Genomic DNA, 21,250 nt, shown 5'->3' with positions numbered 1-21,250 from the left:
TAATCATAGATAGTTTACTCTGGCAATCAGGGGTTAAATAATATATGCATGATCCCATAGCTTGTATGAGGTAGAGGCAGGACTAATTAATTAAGGAGTTAGATATTGTTTTTTTAATATATATTGGGAAAAATGTCATGTCTTGAACATATGTTTTCCATCAGAAGACAATTTAACAACAAGGTAAATGATGTGATAAGTCTTTTTCCATAAAGAGAGACTTGAAGTTATAGTTAGGAACAAAGAGCCAAGCAAACCAACCAACCAACCAACACATAAATGGGTCAGGTGAAAATCTGATTTGCTTTTCCCCTCCTCCCCTAGTTCTGATATCTTTAAAGTATTCCTATTCTGATATAGGGGATGATTCATTGTGCAGGAAGGTACTGTATTGCCTTTCCAGTTTACCTTCCATCTGCCCAAACCAATTTGTAGAAAATTGATGCACTACAAGGCAGATAATTCTATGGATCATCCCTACTCTTGAAATTGCAATAGGAAAACAAAACAAAACAAAACAAAAATACAACCCTCCTCCAAAATCCTTGTCAATAATTTCCCAAAGGGAACATTACTTTATTTTCAATTTTGTTCATTGTGCTCCAGGGGACTATAAATTAGTTAAGTGTTTACTAGATTAAAACCTCAAATTTACAATTAAAAGCTGATGTAACCTAATCCTTACTGGTCAGACATTTCAATCACCCAGGGTCTGTTTCTCATCTAACTCTTGGCCCGGGGGAGCTGAGACAAGCATGGAGTTCCATCGAAGTCAATGGGAGGTCATTTCTCAGAACTACCCCAGAGGACCAGAGAGCAAGATGAAAATGGGGCCTAGAATTCCCAATAATTAAGGACAGGCCAGATTTAATTAGATTTGATATATGAGGAGATCTCATACTTTAAAAAAAATTTAAAGGCTTTATGAAAGGAAATGAATGGATGCCTGGCTGCTTAGCATCCTAACTTTAGCAAAACTGTAAGGTTTTGAATTGCAGATAAAATATAACTTCTCCTGTGTATATACACATACATAAAATATACATACACACATGCATATGTGTGTATATGTACACATACATGTCTATCAAAACCTAGTAATATATTCCACTCCACTCATTTCCCTTTCCCTCCCTTCCTTCTTTTCCCTTCTTGTTCCCCTCTCTTCTTCTTTCTCTTTAGATCCTATCCTTCTTTTTTTTCTTCCTTCCTTCCTTCCTTTTTATGACATGGAAGAGCAAAGAACAGTCATTTTAGATAACTTCAACATGGGGACAAAGGAGAAAATCTGCCAAATATTTTATTTAATATAATTTTTACACCTGATATACTGAAGTAAATTGTTTTTGTTTTGTTTTTGCCACATCTTAACAAATCATCTCTGATGTTCATACATAGGGAAGGTAAACAATGGTTAGACTTCTGAGTTAAAAATATGTGCTTGATACTTTACCTATAGGATCTTGTGTTGCTTTCTAAAACCAAAATCAAGCCATTAACTCTGAAGGAATACAGTATGAGATAGCATCCATCCTCTCAGGTAGGCTCCCCAGCAAAACATGGTAGCCATTTTCAAAATTCACAACTTTTTTCCATGTCTTCATATTCAAGCATATAATTGTAATTGTTTTTGAAATACTTTTTAAGTGGCTTAGTACTAGAATTACTAATGTGGTAAACAAATTAATTCAGTTGGGGAAACAGTTAAATATGACATTTTAAAGGTAGAAAATATAACTAGTTTAGTATCTCTTTAATATAATGAACAGTCATTTTTTTGGATTAGGAGATTACTATGGCAAAATGCTTTGACCATAAAAACTGACAGAGAAGGTGCTGATACGGTAATCTTCTTTAACTGTGACAAAATCTTATTTGTCCTATGTTTACTGATGACAAATTGGTCTGCCTTTTCTAGATAATTATGTTTTATTTGGTTTTCATTAAAATAAATGATTATAAATTTCAATAAAAAATATTTGCTCTAATCCTTTATTTTTCAATAGCAATTATTAGGCCTAGATTTTCAAAATGGGGATACTCATTTTGCTGTGCAAATCTTTCATCTGAACAAATAGTGGGCATATTAATTTAGATGAAAGAAAAAAAGATGGTTATTTACTTGACTCATAGAATCTGAAGATCAATGTTAATTCTCAATTTTTAAAAAACATATTTAAACTCTTGTAAATATTCAATAGATTTATTCCACATCCTCACTCAGTGTACTTCATTACTTCTCCAGTGTGAGAATGTTTTTTCCTTTGCCAACAGATCAACCTGGGGAACCTAAGTCATCCAGTCAATTTCTTGAAAGGATTACTGACTTCCTTTAAAACATAACAACTGGGTGGGTAATGAATATGAGGTTGTAGAAAAGGAGATGAAAATAAAACAACAAGCAGGAAATAGAACAATTTTTTATGTCTACACGAAAACATAAAAAATCAAAATATGCCAATTAAATGTTTAGTCATATTTGATGCTATTTTAAAATAAACCTATACCAATATGCCAGGGTAGGATTTTTAAACAACCACACCAGAGGTTTCAGAGACTTCCTTGTCATTCTGAGAATGGCAAGTGTGGTAATTCCCTCAACAACATAAAAGCAAAGATACAAACGCTGTACTTAGCTGTTTAGGCATTTGGCTAAGTAATACTTTATTTTGCAATACTGCTCTTTGGTTTTAGATTAAAATAATATTGTTTATTCTCACTTCCAATTTTATTTGCAGTAAATACAACTCTGAAGTATTACTGGATTCCTTAAGCATAATGCTGTGCATGCCAATTAGCAGGATAAATGAAAAATTTGCAGGAGAACTGAAAAATTGTGGGTTTTATATTTTGCAACTTAGATCATCCTTATGAGGAAAGTTTTACAAACTATATTTGAAGAAAGATGAAATTATTACTTCTTAATATGTCTTTTTTTTGGAGGGTGAGAGCGAAGGTGAATCCAAGTTTTTCAGATATATTAAAAATATATTAGTCAGAATGCAAATAACTACAATCCTCAATTGACCAAAATTTAGGGTTATCTTCCAAATTAGGAGAAAGAAGAAATAATGCATGTGTGCATGCACATACAAACATACAAACACACACACACCCCTTAAAATGGAGATCTAGCAAAATGACAAAGCAAAAAAAAAATCAACTTCTATCATACTTCCTAGGGTCAGTAAACAAAAATGTCCATCTCATAGCCTTATAAACTGTTGGCGTTGGCAAGGGGCCTAGAGGTCTAATGAAGTCCAACTTCCTCATTTTACAGAAGAAGAAATGCTTCCATTTTCTACAGTCCTGGATAATGGTAATTACTGGTCATAATGAGGACCCAGAGGCCCTGCAGAATCCTTAATCAAAGGTTGAACTGGCATCATTAGACTCTGTTTTGCAGGGGAGTGAACTCACACATTTGAGGAAGACTCTCTACAAATGATGATGCCACAGGTAGACAAAATCTTTCCCTCTGAGCTCTCACCTAACTTTGTTTTTTAAAGGGCTTTTCATTCTCTCTTTTATTATAGGAATCTGCCTTGAGTCTTGGACAGTAAGCACGCTGGGGGTAGATACAGTATCTTACTTTACTTAGCATTCCCAATGGCTCCTGGTATGTAAAAGAGCCTGACTTCAAACATCACCTTTGACACTTAATACCTATGTGACCTGAAGAAAATCACTTACCTCCCTGGGATTCAGTTTCCTCAAATGTAAAATGAGGAATGTGAACTAAGTGGACTCCTCAGTCCTTTCCAGCTCTAGATCTATGACCCCATGGTCCCTTCCCTCCCAGGATAATGCTCTGCTCAGTATAGATGCTCAATAGATATTTGCTGAATTGAATTTTTTAAAAAGAAGTTTTGTGTTTTTTTTGGGGGGGGTATTAAATCTCATTTAACAGGAAAATTCAATGAACTGTTTTCTGAGCACATTATTAATGTGATACATACATATGCACACTCATACATAGATACATGTATTATCATATAACATATATCACATTTGTTAAAAGCAGGACCCAGACTTGTTTGTTATGACAAAAAAATACACCTACACTAAATCAGACAACTTAGATTTTCTTGTTCTTGAAAATTGTATGGCATGTTTTCAAAATCCATTTTAGGTGATCAGTTCCAAATGTCACAACTGGATTATTCCAGAGCAAACCAAAATGCTATTCACTGATCATGAGCAATTAGTGTGAGCAGTTTTCCACCTACAAATATGGGAGCTACATGCACGACTTTTTGAGTTATTCCCAGGGCATTTAGCTGTTGTTGAGTGCCTACACATCCCCTTATTGTTGGCAATCCAACATTCTTGTTTTTTTTTAGATGGCAAGAGTGAAGCAGAGAATTACTACAGAAGAAATAATTATAGCTTCTATTTACATAACATTTTATAAGTCAAGAAACATTTATTTATCACCTACTATGTGCAAGGAAACAGGCTCAGCCTGGTGGAGACAAAGATGAAAAATGACATGTTACTGACTTCGAGGGTCTCATGTCTAATAAAAGAATAGGGCAGAGGGGAAGAATTATATAAGAATAAGAATAATAAAAGGTAGGGTGTAAGTATAAGAAGTATAAATATAATGAATAGTAAAGGGAAAAGACAGAGATAGAGACAAGGTACATTAGGAAATTTTGAGGAGAGAACACTTGAAACATTTAGAAGCTGGCAAGAAATGCTAAAAGATTCCATCCTAAGAGCGAATAATGAAAGACTTCAATCACCCTCATTACCTACTTCAAAAACAAAGAAGACACTTTTCCAGGATCTCTTGGCTCCTAAGGCCCAAAACAAGAGGCTTAACAAAATCCTTTGCCAAAGTGGATCGCTAACCACCTGCCATAGCCACAGATGTTTAGAACAAAATGTGGAATCTGAGCTTAATGGGATTCATTCTAAACAAAGTCAGAGGGATCTAAGTAGCATCCCAGTGGTCCCCTAAGTCCATTCTATAGTGTCACCTTACCTTGCCTGCTGTCCTTCCCCTTGCTCATAAATACATACACAGAGTCACAGAATTAAGGCATCATTAGTAGCTGTGAAGTTTTAGTTTAAGAAATGAAAGATTTTTTTTTTTGCCATTATAGCACAGGAAATTCGGTGGAGTGTTTAAAATGTTTGATATCACCTGCTCATATACCCAAAGACTGGGGCTAGTAGCTCCCCCACCCAGTAATTTCTTTCCCTGATGAGGCTAAATTTACACAAAGGGCCCTAACACTTCCCCAGATGAAGAAATATAGCTGTCTGAAGAAATGAGGAGACATAAGCAACTATAATTTCTGAAGCTTCTACCAAGTGAATCTATAGTTAATTGTGAAATGGTGACAGGTAATACTGAAGAGAGTGTTTCTAAACCCCTGAAGTGCAAGAAAATTGGTTGAGTTTCAGGTGCACCAAACCATAGAAGCTACATATTATCTGGTGTATGATTTAGAGCTTTTCTAGATGTTGGTCAATAACCTCACTGGTTCTATGCATTTTAGCTTTATCCCCTAAGAAATATACCCTATTCAATAGGCTCTACAGGTCAATAACATTTAGTTAAAAGAAATATTTTGACCTAAATTTTAATTTTTAGTATTTCTGTTTGAAGTTTGTTTCAAAATAAATTTGAATAGAAGTGAAAGATTTTTGAAAGACAAAACAAAAGTCCCCATATACTTCCAAAAACAACTAGGGGAAGGCAGGTGGCCAAAGATTTATTTCATTCTCAAAATCCAAGGAAGTAAATCGCACCTCAATCTCCATTTTTTTTACTCATGGTTGCTGTTGATTAAATGAATGCCCAGACATTTTTTTTAAGGAAAGATTAAACAAGGATCATGGTTTTTCCCTGAAAAAAAGAAAGATACCTGTCATTGGACTCACTAATTGAAACAATAAAGATTTGAAATAATAGGACTATACCTGTGCCCTGCAACTCTCTTATGACTATAAGTTGTACAGCAGATGGTGTTGACCTGCATTGATAGGATTTTTCTTAATTGGAAGGTAACCCTATCTATACCAATGAAACCACAGGTTAGCTATCTAATGCTAATAAATCTAAAATTTAAAAAATAGTCATACTAATAGTCCACCATTATCTTATTGCTCAGATCAACTCACAACTGGGCTAAACTCACCATAAAATAATCAAGATAGCCATATCCTTTTATAGCTGCATAATTTTACTTCTCACCTAACAAAGAGATTTGTGCCTCCCCTTGTGTATTAAGGTGTGTGTGTGTGTGTGTGTGTGTGTGTGTGTGTGTGTTGGGGGAATCAGAGGAGTGACAGCAATGTGAAGAGCTCCCCAGTTATGGGGATATGATGGGGCCATAAGATAAGGGTCATTGTTTGGAGGAAACTGATCTGTCTTAGAATAACATAATACTTTGCATTTTAGTTCTTTGTGTTATGTCTTTTCTCTATGACAGACTAAACTCCATGGGCACAGGGTCCTTGCTTCGTTCATTTATTTATTAACCTCAGCACCTAACATATAACAAATATTCAATAAATATTTGTTAAAAGAACTAATGAATGGAGGAATATGCTTCATATCTTGATGACAAGAGGAACTATTCAATGAATCATAGATTAATTTTCAAATAGCTAAATACTTAGGGTTGTGTAGGGGGAGACTGGATGACCATGGTCCGATTACTTTGGATGTAGAGAAATGGACTAGATGGATTTGATTTGCAAGTTCTTTCAAGTTGTTACTTTCAGGTGGATTTGAGTAAATGAAATTTCACAGAAAGTTGCCCAGCTTCAGAATGATTTTAGGTAGGGTTCTCACACACAACAGCACTTTAACTTAAAGGGTTTTATTATTTTAATCTAGGGTTTCAAAGAATGTTACAAGCATGAATCCTCACAACATCCCTGTGAGGTAGGTCAATGTCAAGTCTAATGCAATACAGCTACTAATTCTACCTCAAAGTGTCAACTTGAAAGGATCTGCAAGTCATGGAAACTCACTAAACTGTAGTTACCCTCGTTTGCCATTTTTAAGCTTCATAACTTTGGTATATGTTGCTTCCCAACTCTTTTAAGATGTTCTTTTTGGACTCGGATAAGCAAGTGACAGCAGAAAGCACTAGTTCCATAGTTTGAAAAAAATGCATTTGCATATCACATTTTAATATGTTACTTTTTCGGTTTACATACTGTACACAGAAACAAAATAAACATCCTTTGGTATTACTCAGGATAAAAACTGGGCAAAAGGAAGAGAAAAGTTTAAGAGCTAGCTGGCAAATCCCATCATGTTGTCCATTATCAAGAATATCCTGTTCCCAACCCACCACCAACATTCAGACTTGGAAATGTCAAAAGGAAGATTCCACATGGATTCCATTTGTGATGAGATACATGCTGGAGAGAGTTTCTGCAAGTAAATGGGACCTGATTTCTCATGTCTTTAGAGATGAAAACTTAGAAGTGTAGGATCAGACACTGTCCTGCAGAGGACAGAGGGTGCATTGTAGGAACTCCCAAAAAACTTTCCAGAAATCCTTAAACTGTAATGCCACCAGATGGTCACACAGACATGGTTCATCATGGAGAGATCAGCAAAAGTCAGGATCATTGTGGTGACTATTTCCAGCCTCCTATGCCCCAGGGAAAGTCGAACAACAGAATTTTCTGACTGGAATGAAAAAAGGGGATGAAGGGACAGCTGCCACATATTGAAACATGTCTTAAAATTACTCTTAATATCTATGGCTTCCTTTGTTAAGTGGGATACATTGTCAGATAATAAATGTCATTTGCTTAGTGTTCTCTTATTTCTTTTATTTTAAAAAAAACAGGACATTTTTTGGTCTCTGGCTCTGAAAAGTCATTAAGACAAATTGATCATTTTGGGGGAAATTCACTGGTGTGATTTATATAAATTCACTGAAGAAGGTCAATGACAAGATATTCATTTGTTTTGATATAGGTCCTAGGGAAAGAATGGCCCTTTCAAGCTAATTCCAATTCAGATAAGGACATTCACCCTCTGGAAGATATGGTAATGATGATCTCTAAAAAGAGACAAGATGGAGGGAATGGGACACTCCTACAATTTACTGGGATGTTTTGGGAGCAAGATTGCTTCCCGTGAAGATGTTGAAGGTGAGGTGGGCCATTCTCCCTATCCTCCAAGATGAGAAAAAAGGCAAGAAGGAAGCATTAAATCTGCTGAAATAGGACTTGTGAATTTGCTTAAAATTTTAGGCAGTCAAAATGCCACAATCATGCCAACAAATGGCAGACAACAGAGAGCAAACATATGAAGGAAATTTTTCTGGTTTATGTGGGTTTGGTGACACTAACCAGTAAAAAAGCAATACTAGATCCCAGCAGGACAGTGGGAAATTTCTTATTTGCAGCTGGCCTGTATGGAGCTGGAGATATGCCAAATGTTTTGCAAAGTATTTCTCATCAAGAAATTCAAAAGACAGTCACTGTGTTTGGATGTATTGGCCAAATTCCAAATTCAGCCAATCACGTGGTCACATACTTGACCACATAGAGAAGCGTGGCTTCATACCATTAAAAAACCCCCAAACCAGAAAACTGTCTTAACAAATTGTATTCAATTGAGTAACAAAATGTTGCTAAAGCTGTCCGTTTTGAGACTCTAAAAGCTACTTCGTCCATTAGGCACTGCTTTGGATGATGCTACAGACTTTAAAGCGGTTAAGTGAGAGGACACCCTCCAGGTGTTAAATTCCATGAAGATAACGCCAAGAGTCTCCTGATGAAAGTGCTAATTCAGGAAGTCACTGAACATGAGCAGGTGCTCTATGGCACTAGCGCCTTGAACAGGGATCCTGTAAAAGATGACATGTGTGTGAAACAAGGTCCTACCCTTTGTGCTAACCTTGGTCTATTGTAAAAGGGGTGGGGGAATGGAGAAGGAACCCAATATCGGTGAGAAACAGCATTTTTTTTGTGCTGGTTAATAAATGCCAGTCCAAGCAAAATGAACACCAAGCAAACAAGCCCTAATGATGCTGATAATACCTTACACAGAGAGTAGGAAAGTTAATCAAGAATAATGAATTCTGAGGAAACATGGCTCTCATTAGGCTGATGTTCTCAAATGGTGATTGGTCTTGCTTCCTGGCCTTTTTTCCTCCCTTTTTGTTAGACAGTTGAATGACTATTCTGACTAGAGTGTCAAAGTTTTAAACACACTTTTTCATTTGGGGAGGGAGGGAAGGAATCCCTTCCCTTCTGTAATTTGCCCCAGATCTGAACACAGATGAATTCCTAAAATATCAATGCAGTCAGTCTTCTAAATTTTGCCATTAAGTTGTTGGTAGGAAAAACCATCAGTTTGATTTGTAACAGGAAATTCTTTCATTCTTGCTTTTTAATATTTTAATTGGCAGGAATGTAGTGGAAGGACAATCAGAGTAAGAAGAAGGGATCTCTGGCGACTTGGAAATCATACACACAGCTAAAACTAGATGCATCATGATAGCCACAGCATGTTTAAGGAACTGGGATACCATATTTTCCCAAACTAAAACAGAACATATAAACAAATGTGTTGTTCATAGTTAATAACATTTTGTGGCTATTTGCTTGTCCTTCAATGACCATCATTTAAATGATCAAATCTTATGGTATAATTTAATTGCTGAAATTTTTAAAAGACCAAGTTTGGTATGAATGAAATTGACATATTTTCTTTCTTGTAAAATATTCCATCATATTTAGTTGAATAGTTTTTTTCAAAATTTCTACATGTGTACATGTATGTGTGTATCTATGTATATGTGTATATATATAATATATATTTAAATACTTGCGAGCAAATATGTATACACATAGGTATTCATATATAGCCACATGTATTTCTGAAAAGAAAATACTTAGCCTGGAGAAATGACAAGATAGGAAGGATATGATATGATTAAAGAAGAATGAGAGAAAAATGTTAAAAGAGTAGAATGGGTAACGCTAAGTGGGTAAATCATGGAGATCCTCATGTGTGCCATATGAAAGCATTAATCATGCACACGTGCATTTCAGATTCATATTTCTCATTTCCATCCTCACTTTCAATAATTACCGAGTAACTAGATTAAAACAACAACAACAACAACACAACAACAACAATCACAACTACACCACCACAGAGGAGAGAATCATTTTCATTATATCTTACTTGAGCTCTTGTGAACTGGTGGCCAGCATACTTCGAATGCTTTTGTCAGCCAAAGGGCAGCCAGACAGACTGTAAGACAGGTCAGGATATCCAAGTAAGTCAACCCTCTAATAAGCTCAAACTTCCCAAACAAACACAACATAAAAAATTAAAAAATTAAAAAGTTTAATGCAGAAAAGCGATGGGGCAAGTGCTGTATATTGAATTTTTGTATGGTCAATTCTGGATATCTTTCAATGTGAACTTTATGAAATAAGTCAGATAATAATTTTTTGAAATTAATAAGATAAAATATGCCGTCCTTTTGGTTCAAAGTTTAAAAATACTTTGGAGGTTTTTAAGATGGATTTTGTACTAAAAGACATTATACAACACACAGGTTAGCATGCTTTTGAAGGTCAACATATAGCACTTAAAGGGTTAACACATAGTTCAACATTTTTACTTTGACAGCATTGTTGAGGTAAGCTGAAAACAATAAATTGAAAAGACAGAATCCACCATGAAAAAAATGAAGTCACACCTTCTATGTGAGGCGTAATTACCAGTCACATGACCACTCCCATCACACCCTGGTGTTGGACATCTGCCACCAAACAAAAACAAAAACAGCCAAAATAGTAAGTATGTTTTAAAAAAAAAAATAAATTAAAGAAAAGAAAAAAAAACTTTAAAAAAGTTTCATTGTTTCCAGTTTAGCTGCAATGTCTGCATGGGGATTTAAGCACCCTAAAGAAAAGCTGCAAAATGAACAGGATTAAATGAAAAAAAAAATGGCGTTTCCATACACTACAGCATAGTTAAGAACAAGCAAAATACACGTTAGCCTCTCACTTTACTGAACTCGCAATTGGAAACATTTATATGCTGCGAATGTCGCATGCTCATACGGCAAGGCATGTACATATTCAATTCTTTAAAATAATCCAAAGAGGGGAAAAGGTTAGGAAGAAAAAAATAATTTCACCTCACATTATGCTTACGTTATTAAATCCTTTTTGCTTTCTTTGCATTGAGGATACTTGGGCTTGGGGCTGGGAATGGTCACTTCACCAGGATACCTTCTTTCCTCTAGTGCCTCCTGGAAAGGGTCCAAATCTTCTGGCTGTAGGCAAACAGGCATCTATGAGGCTCATGTGGTCAAGAGGCAAATAGGCTACAGAATGCAAATTGTCATTGACGAATAATATATTATTTCCTGATTATTTGATTCATCAACAGGCCCAATCTTCTAACTGTATCAAGAGGCAGGTTGGACAATGTGCTGTCCACTTTGCCCCAACTTTTGTAATGCTTATAATTTCTTTACTTCCTTAAATTCCCTTCTGAAAATGCAAATTGAACTTTGTTCAATGAGGGTTACTTTTTTTTTAAACTGTTGATAAAGGGTTTATTAAGGGATCTAAGTCCTTCAATACCACAAGCTACTTGGGAGCAGTGACTCTGTCTCATACTTTCTTTGCATAAGCACATAGATCCCGGAGTTCAGTGGATGGTTTTGGATTTGAAGTTAGGAGGCCTGACTCCACTTCCTGGTTTACTAGCTGTGTAACCCTGGGCACTGCAATACAATGCAATGCAAGCATCTATTCTACATAGCATAGGCACTATATACAAAATAGGGATAATGATATTTTACTACCTACCTCCTAGGGTTGTGAGGAAACTGATTTAGAAAACTTAAGGTGAAAGAAATATGTATATATGTGTGCAAATGTATATGTATGTATATGTGTGTATGTGTATATACATATATATATATATATATAATCAACTCTGGATATCTTTCAATGTGAACTTTATGGAATGTCAGATAAGTTTTAGAAATTGATGAGATAAAATATGCTGTCCTTTTAGTTCAATGGCATGTGTGTATACATGTACATTTTATATAGACATATGTACACACATATGTATTACATGTATGCACGCACACACAGTAGTCAGGTCATTTTTCAGTCATTTCCCACTCTTTGCGACTCCATTTGGGGTTTTCTTGGCAAGGATACTGGAGTGGTTTTCCATTTCCTTCTCCAGCTCATTTTACAGATTAGGAACTGAGGCAAACAGGGTTAAGTGACTTGCCCAGGGTCATACAGCTAGTAAAAGTCTGAAGCCAAATTTGAAGTTAGGAAGCATGTGGTACATGCTTGATAAAATCTTTGTTTTTGGATTGATCCCTAATACCAACAGTAATGCTTCATGTCATTACCAGTCTATCAAGATTAAACTTAACATTTAAAACTGAAAAAATTTTCTAGTTGGATTTCAACAAAGGAGGGGGCACATAAAGAAGTAAGAAACAAATTGAGTGCCAGGTGACTTTACATACTTATGGCAGAAATAGTCAGGACCAAGGAAAATCTATTTGTGTATTATCTTGATTTTAAAACTACTTGTACACAAAGAAAAGTATCATGGTATAATGAAGACCAAAAACCAAAAATTATTGGGCGGAAAATTTAAAGTCCTGGGATCTATTCTTGACTCCAACCAGATGTAAGACCTAAGACAAGTCACTATCCCAATGGGGCAATGCAATTGATTTAAAAGCGCACTGAACTTGGAAATGGAGGATCTGGACTTGAAATCTAGTTGTTATACAGCTCTAGCAAATTCAATTGGTATTCACTATGCACCTATGTGCAAAGTACTGTGATAAGTACTGTGAACATAACAACACAAATAAACAGTATTTACCCTCAAGGGCCTACATTCTACTGGGGGCAAAAGGGAAGATATATGTACACAGACATATAAATTATATGTATATATACATATACATATACATGTACATGTATATATAAAAGGTAAAGTTGGGAAGAGAGGGCCATTGACCACCAGGAGGATTAGGAAAGCTGTGTAAAATAGCATCTCAGCTGTATCTTGAAGGGAGAGACAGATTCCAAGAGGTGACCCAAATGGAGTCACAAAGAGTAGGAAATGACTAAAAAATGACCCAACTACTGTATGCACACACACAAGTAATACATATATGTGTGCATATGTCCATATGTCTATCTATATAAAATGTACATGTATACACACATGCCATTGAAGCAAAAGGACAAGAGGTGAAAGTAAGGAGAATATTCTAGCTATTGGAATAGGAGAGAGCTTCTACAAAAGAATGGAGGCAGGGATATAATATTGTGCTCTTTCTACCTCTCTCAAGTTGAACAAAAATAATTTAACTTCTTTAGGCCTCAAATTTGTCTCTTATGAGGGATTACATGACTTCTAAGTTCTCTTCCAGATCTAAAACTATTTTCCTCAATTTCATCACCTGTAAAATGAAATGGTTTGACTAGAAGATATCTAAGATCCTTTCCACTTCTGAAAGTCTAGGGTATTTAGCTCCTGAAAGTACCTACTTTTACAAATGAAATAAATGTGTGACTGTAGTAGACAAGAAATTCCTATAGATGGCAATGCAAGATGCATTTAAAATCTGTCTTTGCCTTATTTAAGCAAATATATTCTACAAACACATGCAGAGTGTATATATTTTCTACTTTCTGTGCCAATGTAGAGTGTGCAAATAGTTCTGTCATTTTTAAGTGCTATTATTTTTAATAAAAAAAATTGGAAATAAAGCTGGCATTCCACATTTAGAAGTAATGATTTCACACTGTAAATGATACTAAATATAGCTTGCCATTCAGATTCAGTTCTCTTTAACAATAGCTTAATATTTAAAGCCAAATTGAAGAATAAGGAAGGCAGCCTTGGTGATTAAATAGCCGCAGAGACAGCATCCGAGGGAATCCTCACAAGAATTCCAACTTCCTTTTTTCTATTCCTGTGAGAAAGACATCCTTAGTCTGGTTCTGGCATATTCCCTTTGCTTTTGAAAAGAAACCTCCATTTCTAAGAGTACAGGAGAAACAACATTCCAATAATGCACGAGGTTTCTTCATTTCCTTCTCACAACCAAGGATTCTCACAACCTGAATGTGGAGATCATAACTGTGCTTTGATAAAGTCATGGCCCTGAATTACACCTTACTGTGTAATTGCTGTTAACAATGTCTTAAAAGAATGGTGTGTTTATAAAAGCTTCAGCGTGCTGTTTTGAGCATTTTATGTTTTTTTTTTTTTTTTGTCTTTTTTTGAGAATAGGCAAAGCCATTGGATTTAGATCCAGATGGAACTCTGAAGATAACATTTTTCACCTCCTCAAGTTTACAAGCCAGGGAACTTCAACTAAAAGAATGACTTGCCGAGGGTCACACAGATAGTAATTACTTGGCAAAGTGGAGAGTGCACCCAGCTCTTCTGAGTCCAAACCCACTGTTTTTCCACTGTACCAAGTTGCCTCACTTACCTTTGTTGTGCTGGCAAAAATAAGAAATGCTTAATAGAAATTTAAGTAGGCAAGAGATTAATTTTAAACCTCTACCTGAAAAGAAAATTTTGTATTACGTAAAAATGTCATTCTGATCATTTTGCTTATGCAGAATGTGTTTATAAATTAATTACGGGTGGCTAGGTGGTGCAGTGAGGGGCGGCTAGTTGGCACAGTGAGTAAAGTGCTGGCCCCAGAGTCAGGAGGACCTGAGTTCGGTTCCAAACTTAACACCCACACACAAAAACTAGCCTTGTAACCTTGGAGTTATTTAACCCCAATTGCCCTCCAAAAGGCAAAAAAAAAATTAATTACAATTTTTGATGGGAGAAAAATATCTGCTAAAACACACTACTAGAAAATATAATCCATAGTTCAAAATATTGACTGATGAGTTTTAGATATAGCTACAGCTGTATTCACAGATTTCCAAGGACTAACCAGCTAATATTCTCTTTTAAGGAAACAATTCATTTTCTCTTCACCCAAACACAAGGCATTTGTCTTGCTTTCAGATAGATTTTAAACCATGTGATCTGAAATAATTAGGTTGCAATGAGCTGCTCTAGATGAAAAAGACATACATTAATCTCTTTGGAATCATCTTCATCTATCCTTCTGGGTTTCATTTTGGTGTAGTCTACTGGCAAGTCCCAGCAGTCACCCTCATTCAGCTGGAAACACCGATTGTTCATCACTGCCTGTCGCTGTGGTGACATTGGCTCTAGAGGTGTCAAAATGGTACAGCACCCATCTCGTTGTCTCTGCTTGTTCATGCTTAGATCCAAAGTTCCATTTTCATCAACTTCCATATCAGGATTCTGTCAGAAGAAAAGAAACATTGTTAATCAACTTGGATAAGACCAATTCAAAGACTTAACCTGTTGCCTCTATGCATTTCTTACTAAGGAGTACTGCATTAAATGATGTAATATCCCCAGTTAGAGTTCAGACATTAAGTCTCCTTGCAGAAGTGGGTTATACAACACAACACTGATGTAGAGAGACAGGGCTTGGCAATTCTCTACCCCCCCAACACAGGTGTGAAATGAGTCCCATATTTTTAACAATTTTTCTGCTTCTGGACTTACTGGGGAGTGGCAAGCAAGATATTCAAAATGAACATCTGCTTTAAGTTGATTTCAGATTTAACTTTGAATTAATGTTTTTTTTTTCTTTCTAAAAAGCAGGGTATTTTTGCTGTCTTAAAACTAACAGTCCAAGAATGGAGGAGGGGAGGAGTTGGAACAAGGGTGAATATTTACAATTGCATCCCTAAAACAAGTTTGCTAGTTCAAAGCAAAAAGAGAACTGCTTTTTACAATGCATAAAACTTACATGGATTAAGCTCCCACCTATCATAACTTCCCCTAAGTATACTGCCTTATTTGCTTAGGAAAAACAAAAAACAAACAAAAGTAAAAAAAAAAAAACCCTCCAACAAGAAAAACTGGTAGTGGCATTACCTACTGCAGCTGATGAGCTGTAAAATACAGGGAATACGTTATTTTTATTTTTAAATAATGCTTTGAATTACATCAAGAATTATTTAGAACTTGTCTTTCAGCATGGGGGTGGGAGATGAGGGGAGAAAGGAGAGCCAGAAAGAGCAAGAAAACAATGCCCATAATCCTCCTTTTCTTTTTTCTTTCAAGGGTGATATTCTCTTGAACAAAATTTTGATTTCGGAGCTAGTGTGAAAGCTACTGCCTACTCAAATGTCTAGCAGCTATCTCTCCTCTGGTTGTAATAACATACAGTAAGGCATTTTGGATGAAAATCCCTTCCTCTGGGTTATTACCTCTTTAAATTATACCGTATTATTCTATTTGAACAGTTTTTGCCAAAGCCCATTCCTGATTTCAGCTTTGATGCTAATTTAGGCCTTGTAAAGTATTTATCCTCTCAAATCTGCCATTTTAATAAACAGTGGGGGTGGGAGACCTGGATTGGGGTTCATTGGATTTTTTTCCCTCCTACAAAATCTCTTCTTCCTAGTCCTAAACCTGTCTACCCTTTCATCAGCAAGATCACAACGAACACTATTTGCATGCCACAAGAGCCTCCCCAATCTATGGGACAAAAAGCCATGAAATAAAAGGAAGCATTTGAAAAGGTAAAGTTACTGACCTTTCGGCATGCATACAAATTAAAATTATTAAAAAAAAGAAAAACAAAACAACTACTGTTAGGGCCATGAGCTCATTATGTATCACCAAGAAGCTTTAAACCACAGGAGGAAAAAAAAATGTTTTTCTGGATAAGAGTTAAACATGTCTGCCAGTTCAGCCCCTTGCTCTAAGAACACAATGCCGTTTCCTCTGCACTGCAATCTCCATCCTAGGCCACCTAGTGGCCTTGGAAGGCAGCTCTTGGCTGGGTCTCTGGTACATTTCAAACACTCGTTTCCCTTATTCCACTGTCCGCAGGAGAAATCAGTCAGTTTCCAAGGACCTCTCCCTTCCTTACCACCACCACCTCATTCCCCACCCTCCCTGCCCAATCCAAAACCCGTATCACCATCTCAAAACCAGACTCGCATAGCATTTTAGCATCTGTGACAGTTTTGAACACTGAATGCAGATGATGGTTGAATTAACGAGGAAAGGTCAGTGTGCGCCCCACCTCTTTCAATTTTTTTTCCTCTTTGTTTCCTGGGCACAGGTTAATGCCCCGAGGGAAAAACCCACTGGCCTTTTTGGGGGAGGGGGGAAGCGGGGAAGCCGCGCTTTGAAGACTTACTATTGTAGGAGTTAGAAGTCACACCCACTGGCTGATTTTTTTTTTTTTTGAACTTCATCTAGGCTTTGCAGTCTTTTAAAGATGCTGCATGAAACCAGACATCTATGGAAGTAACAAAAAAAGGCTTCTATCCTGAAATCTTGGGGACCGTTTGAGAAGTTCTCCGTGCATAGCTATAAAAACCTCCTAATTCCTATTTCCCATATATATATATTTAATAATAGCGTGGTTAATGCCTGTCAGTGGAAGCAAATCTGGACTTAAAAAAACAACGAAAAATTTAAAGATGTTTTGTATATCGTTATTGGCCCCACAGATAAGCAAAATTAAAACTGCACATTCCTTTCACTTCCTCTCCTCCTGCCCCTCCCGCTTTTAAAGGGCTAAACCTTGACCCAGGTTTCTCGGGCTACCGCTGGGGAATCTGCACCATCATCTTTTATTTATTTCACTGCATTCCGAAAGGCTTTCGCTTTTCATTGGGTGGCAGAGCCCGAGCACGAGTAGCGGGCTGGAAAGTCCATGCCTGCTCTGCCCGCATGCGTCGGTGCAGCGCGCGCAGCAGCTGCGGGGTAGCAGCGGGGCGGGCCGTCGTTACCCGGGCACAGAGGTCCTGAGGTTTGGTGGAGAGGTTCTGAGGCATTTCCCGGCAGCGCGTGGACAGATTCAGGATGGCCGTGGCAGCCATGTGTGCTGCCTCCATGTCGTGCGTGTAATCAAAGCTGCTCTTGCTGCAGGTGCTGCTGGCGCTGCTGCCGCCCCCACAACTCATGTTGCTGCTGCTGCTCGGGGCATAGCTGCTCGTGGTGCTGCTGGTGGGGCTGGAGTTCTTGCAATACCGTTTAGCTGGGGAGACAGAGAGAAAAAAGCCCAAGGGTGACCTGCGAGGAAAAGCACCCTCCGAAAATGGAGGAAAAAAAAAAACTCCACTCCCTTCGCCTCCCTCCCATTCCCCACCCTCTTTCCACCCCCTCACCCTGTAAAGGGTGAAATAAACCAACAGCAATTTCTTGGAAAAGGGGTGGTGGGGTGTGACATTCTTAATGTTATAAAATGGACTGATGCATAAAGAAAAAAAATGCACATTTCCCCCCTCTAGCATATGTTTGGGAGGTCAGAGATTTTAGAGGGACGTTACAGACCATCTAGTACAACACCTTCATTTTTAGAGAGGAGGAAATTGAGGTTCAGAGAGAGGCCAAGTGACCCGCCCAAGGTTGCCCAGGTAGCATTCAAACTGGTACTAAGACGCCAAATCCATAACTGTGTACCACAGCGAAGCCGGATGTTACTTAACCCTTGCTTGGAACCTAAGATGGCAACATACTAAGTATTGTATCGAGGAAAATAGGGCAGGTTGTCCAAGTAAATTTAACCAGGCAACTGGAGGAGACAGGGTTAAAGTAGAGGTTTAGAATCATGGGACTTGGAAATGAAGTAGAAATTAATCTCCCCCCCGCCCCGCCCCATTTTGCAGATAAGAAAACTAAGGCACAGAGAGGGGAATTAACTTGCCCAAGCTGCCACTGGAAAGTCAGTAGCAGGGGTGGAATTCAAACCCACATCCTCTGAGTCAAAATCCAGTGCTCTGTCCATAGTGTAGGAGGAATGTTCAGGGGATAGGAAGCATAGAATAATGATGAAAAATAATACCTATTCATGAATTGCACACAAACTGCAATAACGTATAGGAAATAAGCAACTGTGCCTGATAGTCTAGTTAGAGGCACAAGGGAAATGGTGCTTTCTCTTCACTAAGGATTGCTCATAAGCTCATTTGGTGACTAGGACCTTCCCAGATCACTCATCTGTGAAGCGATTGGCTGGCCTACATTTGAAGGCATGGGGGCTGCAGAGTGGTACCAGAAGCTCACTGTGGTGACACATCGGTGACCCAGATTCACAAGAGACCTGGGGACTGCTGTTCCTCAGGCCAACAGAGACTGTGCCCTTTGTGAAGGTGAGGGGATGGATTTCTGGCTCAGAATGCTAACCAGGCAATGTGACTGGTGAGTCTCTCTCCTTGAAAAGAGAGAGGAAATGTAAATGTTCATAACTAGCAAGAAAGGTCAAAAGATGGGAAAGGCAGAGGGAGGAAGAAACTGCAGTCACATCTGGACACTAGCAAGGCACAAGACAGATTTCTAAACATGATTACTAAGTAACATTCAAAGACAAACTCTACTTACTACATCTCTCACAATCTTAGAATTTTAATTGTCTCCTCACTATTCTGCACAATACTTACCTTCATGGGAAGGCTTTTGTTTGCTTACTTTTTTCTTTGAAAACTTATTAACAGTAGCAGTCACACAAGCACTTTATAAATACTATAAAAAAACAACAACTTTAAAACTCCATTATTATGTGGATGAGAAAATGATGGAGAGATGTCTTGATCAGTGTTTTATGTCACTGTACTACCATATTTTTTTCACATAAGTCATTCAGTCTTCAAGCACTGTTATGTGGTGAATAGAGCTCTGGAGTTGGAGAAAGGAAGACCTGAGTCCAAATTCTGCCTCAGACACTTAGCAGCAGTATGGCCTTAGGCAAGTCACTTAACCTCTCTCAGCCTCAGTTTCCTTATCTATATAATTCAGGGTTTGGCCCTTTAGGCCCCTTCCAGCTTTAAATCAATGATCCTTTCACCTATGTGATTTTGGACACAATACTCAACCTCTGAGCCTCAATTTATTCATCTAGTAAATAAGAACTAGATGGCCTCTGTCTGTAGGTTTAGGATTTGGTAATTACACAAATTCCAAGTTCCCTTCCAGCCCTAAAGTTTGTGATTCTATGACTTGAGCTCAAGTCCCAGATTTAAAACTTGCCTGCTTTATGGCCCTAGACAATTCATTTTCTTACGACTCAATTTAATTAATTGTAAATGGAGATAATACTTGTATTACCCTCTTACTGAGTTATTAGGATGAAAAAGTTTTGTAAACTTTAAGGTGCCGTTTATATATGAGATCTCAGTATTTACATATATATAACATATATGTTAATATGTATAGGGTAGTATATAGATATATGTTCATAAATATACCTATGTGTACAGACACATGCCAACACACAGATAGGTACTTGCACATGTGTGCGCACACACACACACAGAGCCCAGACTTGTGATTTCATTGATGTAAGGATTTTCCAGTGAGCAAATCCTCTCTACTCATGCAGGTTAGCACTTGCTTTGCTATGGACAGTCTTAGAGAGATACCTGGGATACCCGAAATTAAGTGACTTGCCCAGAGGTCACAGCGTCAGTACCTGTTAGAGGCAGGACTTTCACCTCATTTTTCTTGACTCCCAGGTTAGTTCTCTCTATCTATTATACCACACTATCTCTCATTATCATTAATAATTTTAATAAAATGTATAGACTAAAGATCTCTACTAAAGGTCAGGTAAATGTCATAGATTCAGAGCTGGAAGGGAGCTCCCAGCTTAATTTGCAAGTGGAATACATGTTTACTACATGGTATGATTTTGGGGATACATGAAGTCCTCCTACTAAAAAATCTTCCCCCCTCTTATTCCTGAATACCCATCATTAGAATTTTATTAATTTGTGTTCAGTGTTATCTGATCTTATCATCATGGGAGGGATACCATATTCAATCTCTAACATTTTAGGGTGAATGAGTTTTCTTATGTGACAGGAGTCATGGAGAGGGCATACAAACATATTAAACACCTGGTGAAGGCAGAGGGTACTGACAAGAGACAGTATTGACTAAGGATTTGTGTCCTTTCCAGTTTTGCCCACAGCCAGGCCTGCTTCTTGCTGTCAGAGCTTTGGACTGGAACGTGGCCACCTGTACAGTCCCCTTCATGTCCTTTAGGCCATTATTAATGTGTCTACTGTGGGGAAGGGTGCATTTGTTATTGAAAAGAAGACAGGAGAAAAAAAAAGAGAGAGAGAAGGGAGAGAGAGACAGAGACAGAGACAGAGACAGAGACAGAGAGAGAGA

The 21,250-nt window shown here is 37.5% G+C and overlaps 1 protein-coding gene across 4 annotated transcripts in view; it reads right to left on the bottom strand.

Moving 5' to 3' along the window:
• The window catches only part of MYT1L (myelin transcription factor 1 like), a 704,996-nt gene that overhangs the window by 130,536 nt on the left and 553,210 nt on the right, over positions 1-21,250 (bottom strand). For all 4 annotated transcript variants that reach the window (XM_069108684.1, XM_069108683.1, XM_069108686.1 and 1 more), the window contains 4 exons: positions 17,869-18,116; positions 15,113-15,349; positions 11,164-11,285; positions 10,181-10,249 (listed from right to left, as the gene is read on the bottom strand). In XM_069108684.1, coding sequence (XP_068964785.1) covers positions 10,181-10,249; positions 11,164-11,285; positions 15,113-15,349; positions 17,869-18,116 — 676 coding nt within the window. The remainder of the gene's footprint in view (positions 1-10,180; positions 10,250-11,163; positions 11,286-15,112; positions 15,350-17,868; positions 18,117-21,250) is intronic.

Source organism: Petaurus breviceps, unplaced genomic scaffold (assembly GCF_028583685.1).
Source record: "Petaurus breviceps papuanus isolate PSGF00001 unplaced genomic scaffold, PetGlider_PUasm1.0 90418, whole genome shotgun sequence".
In the NCBI taxonomy this organism is placed as follows: domain Eukaryota; kingdom Metazoa; phylum Chordata; class Mammalia; order Diprotodontia; family Petauridae; genus Petaurus; species Petaurus breviceps.
This window is presented reverse-complemented; position numbering and strand designations above follow the sequence as displayed.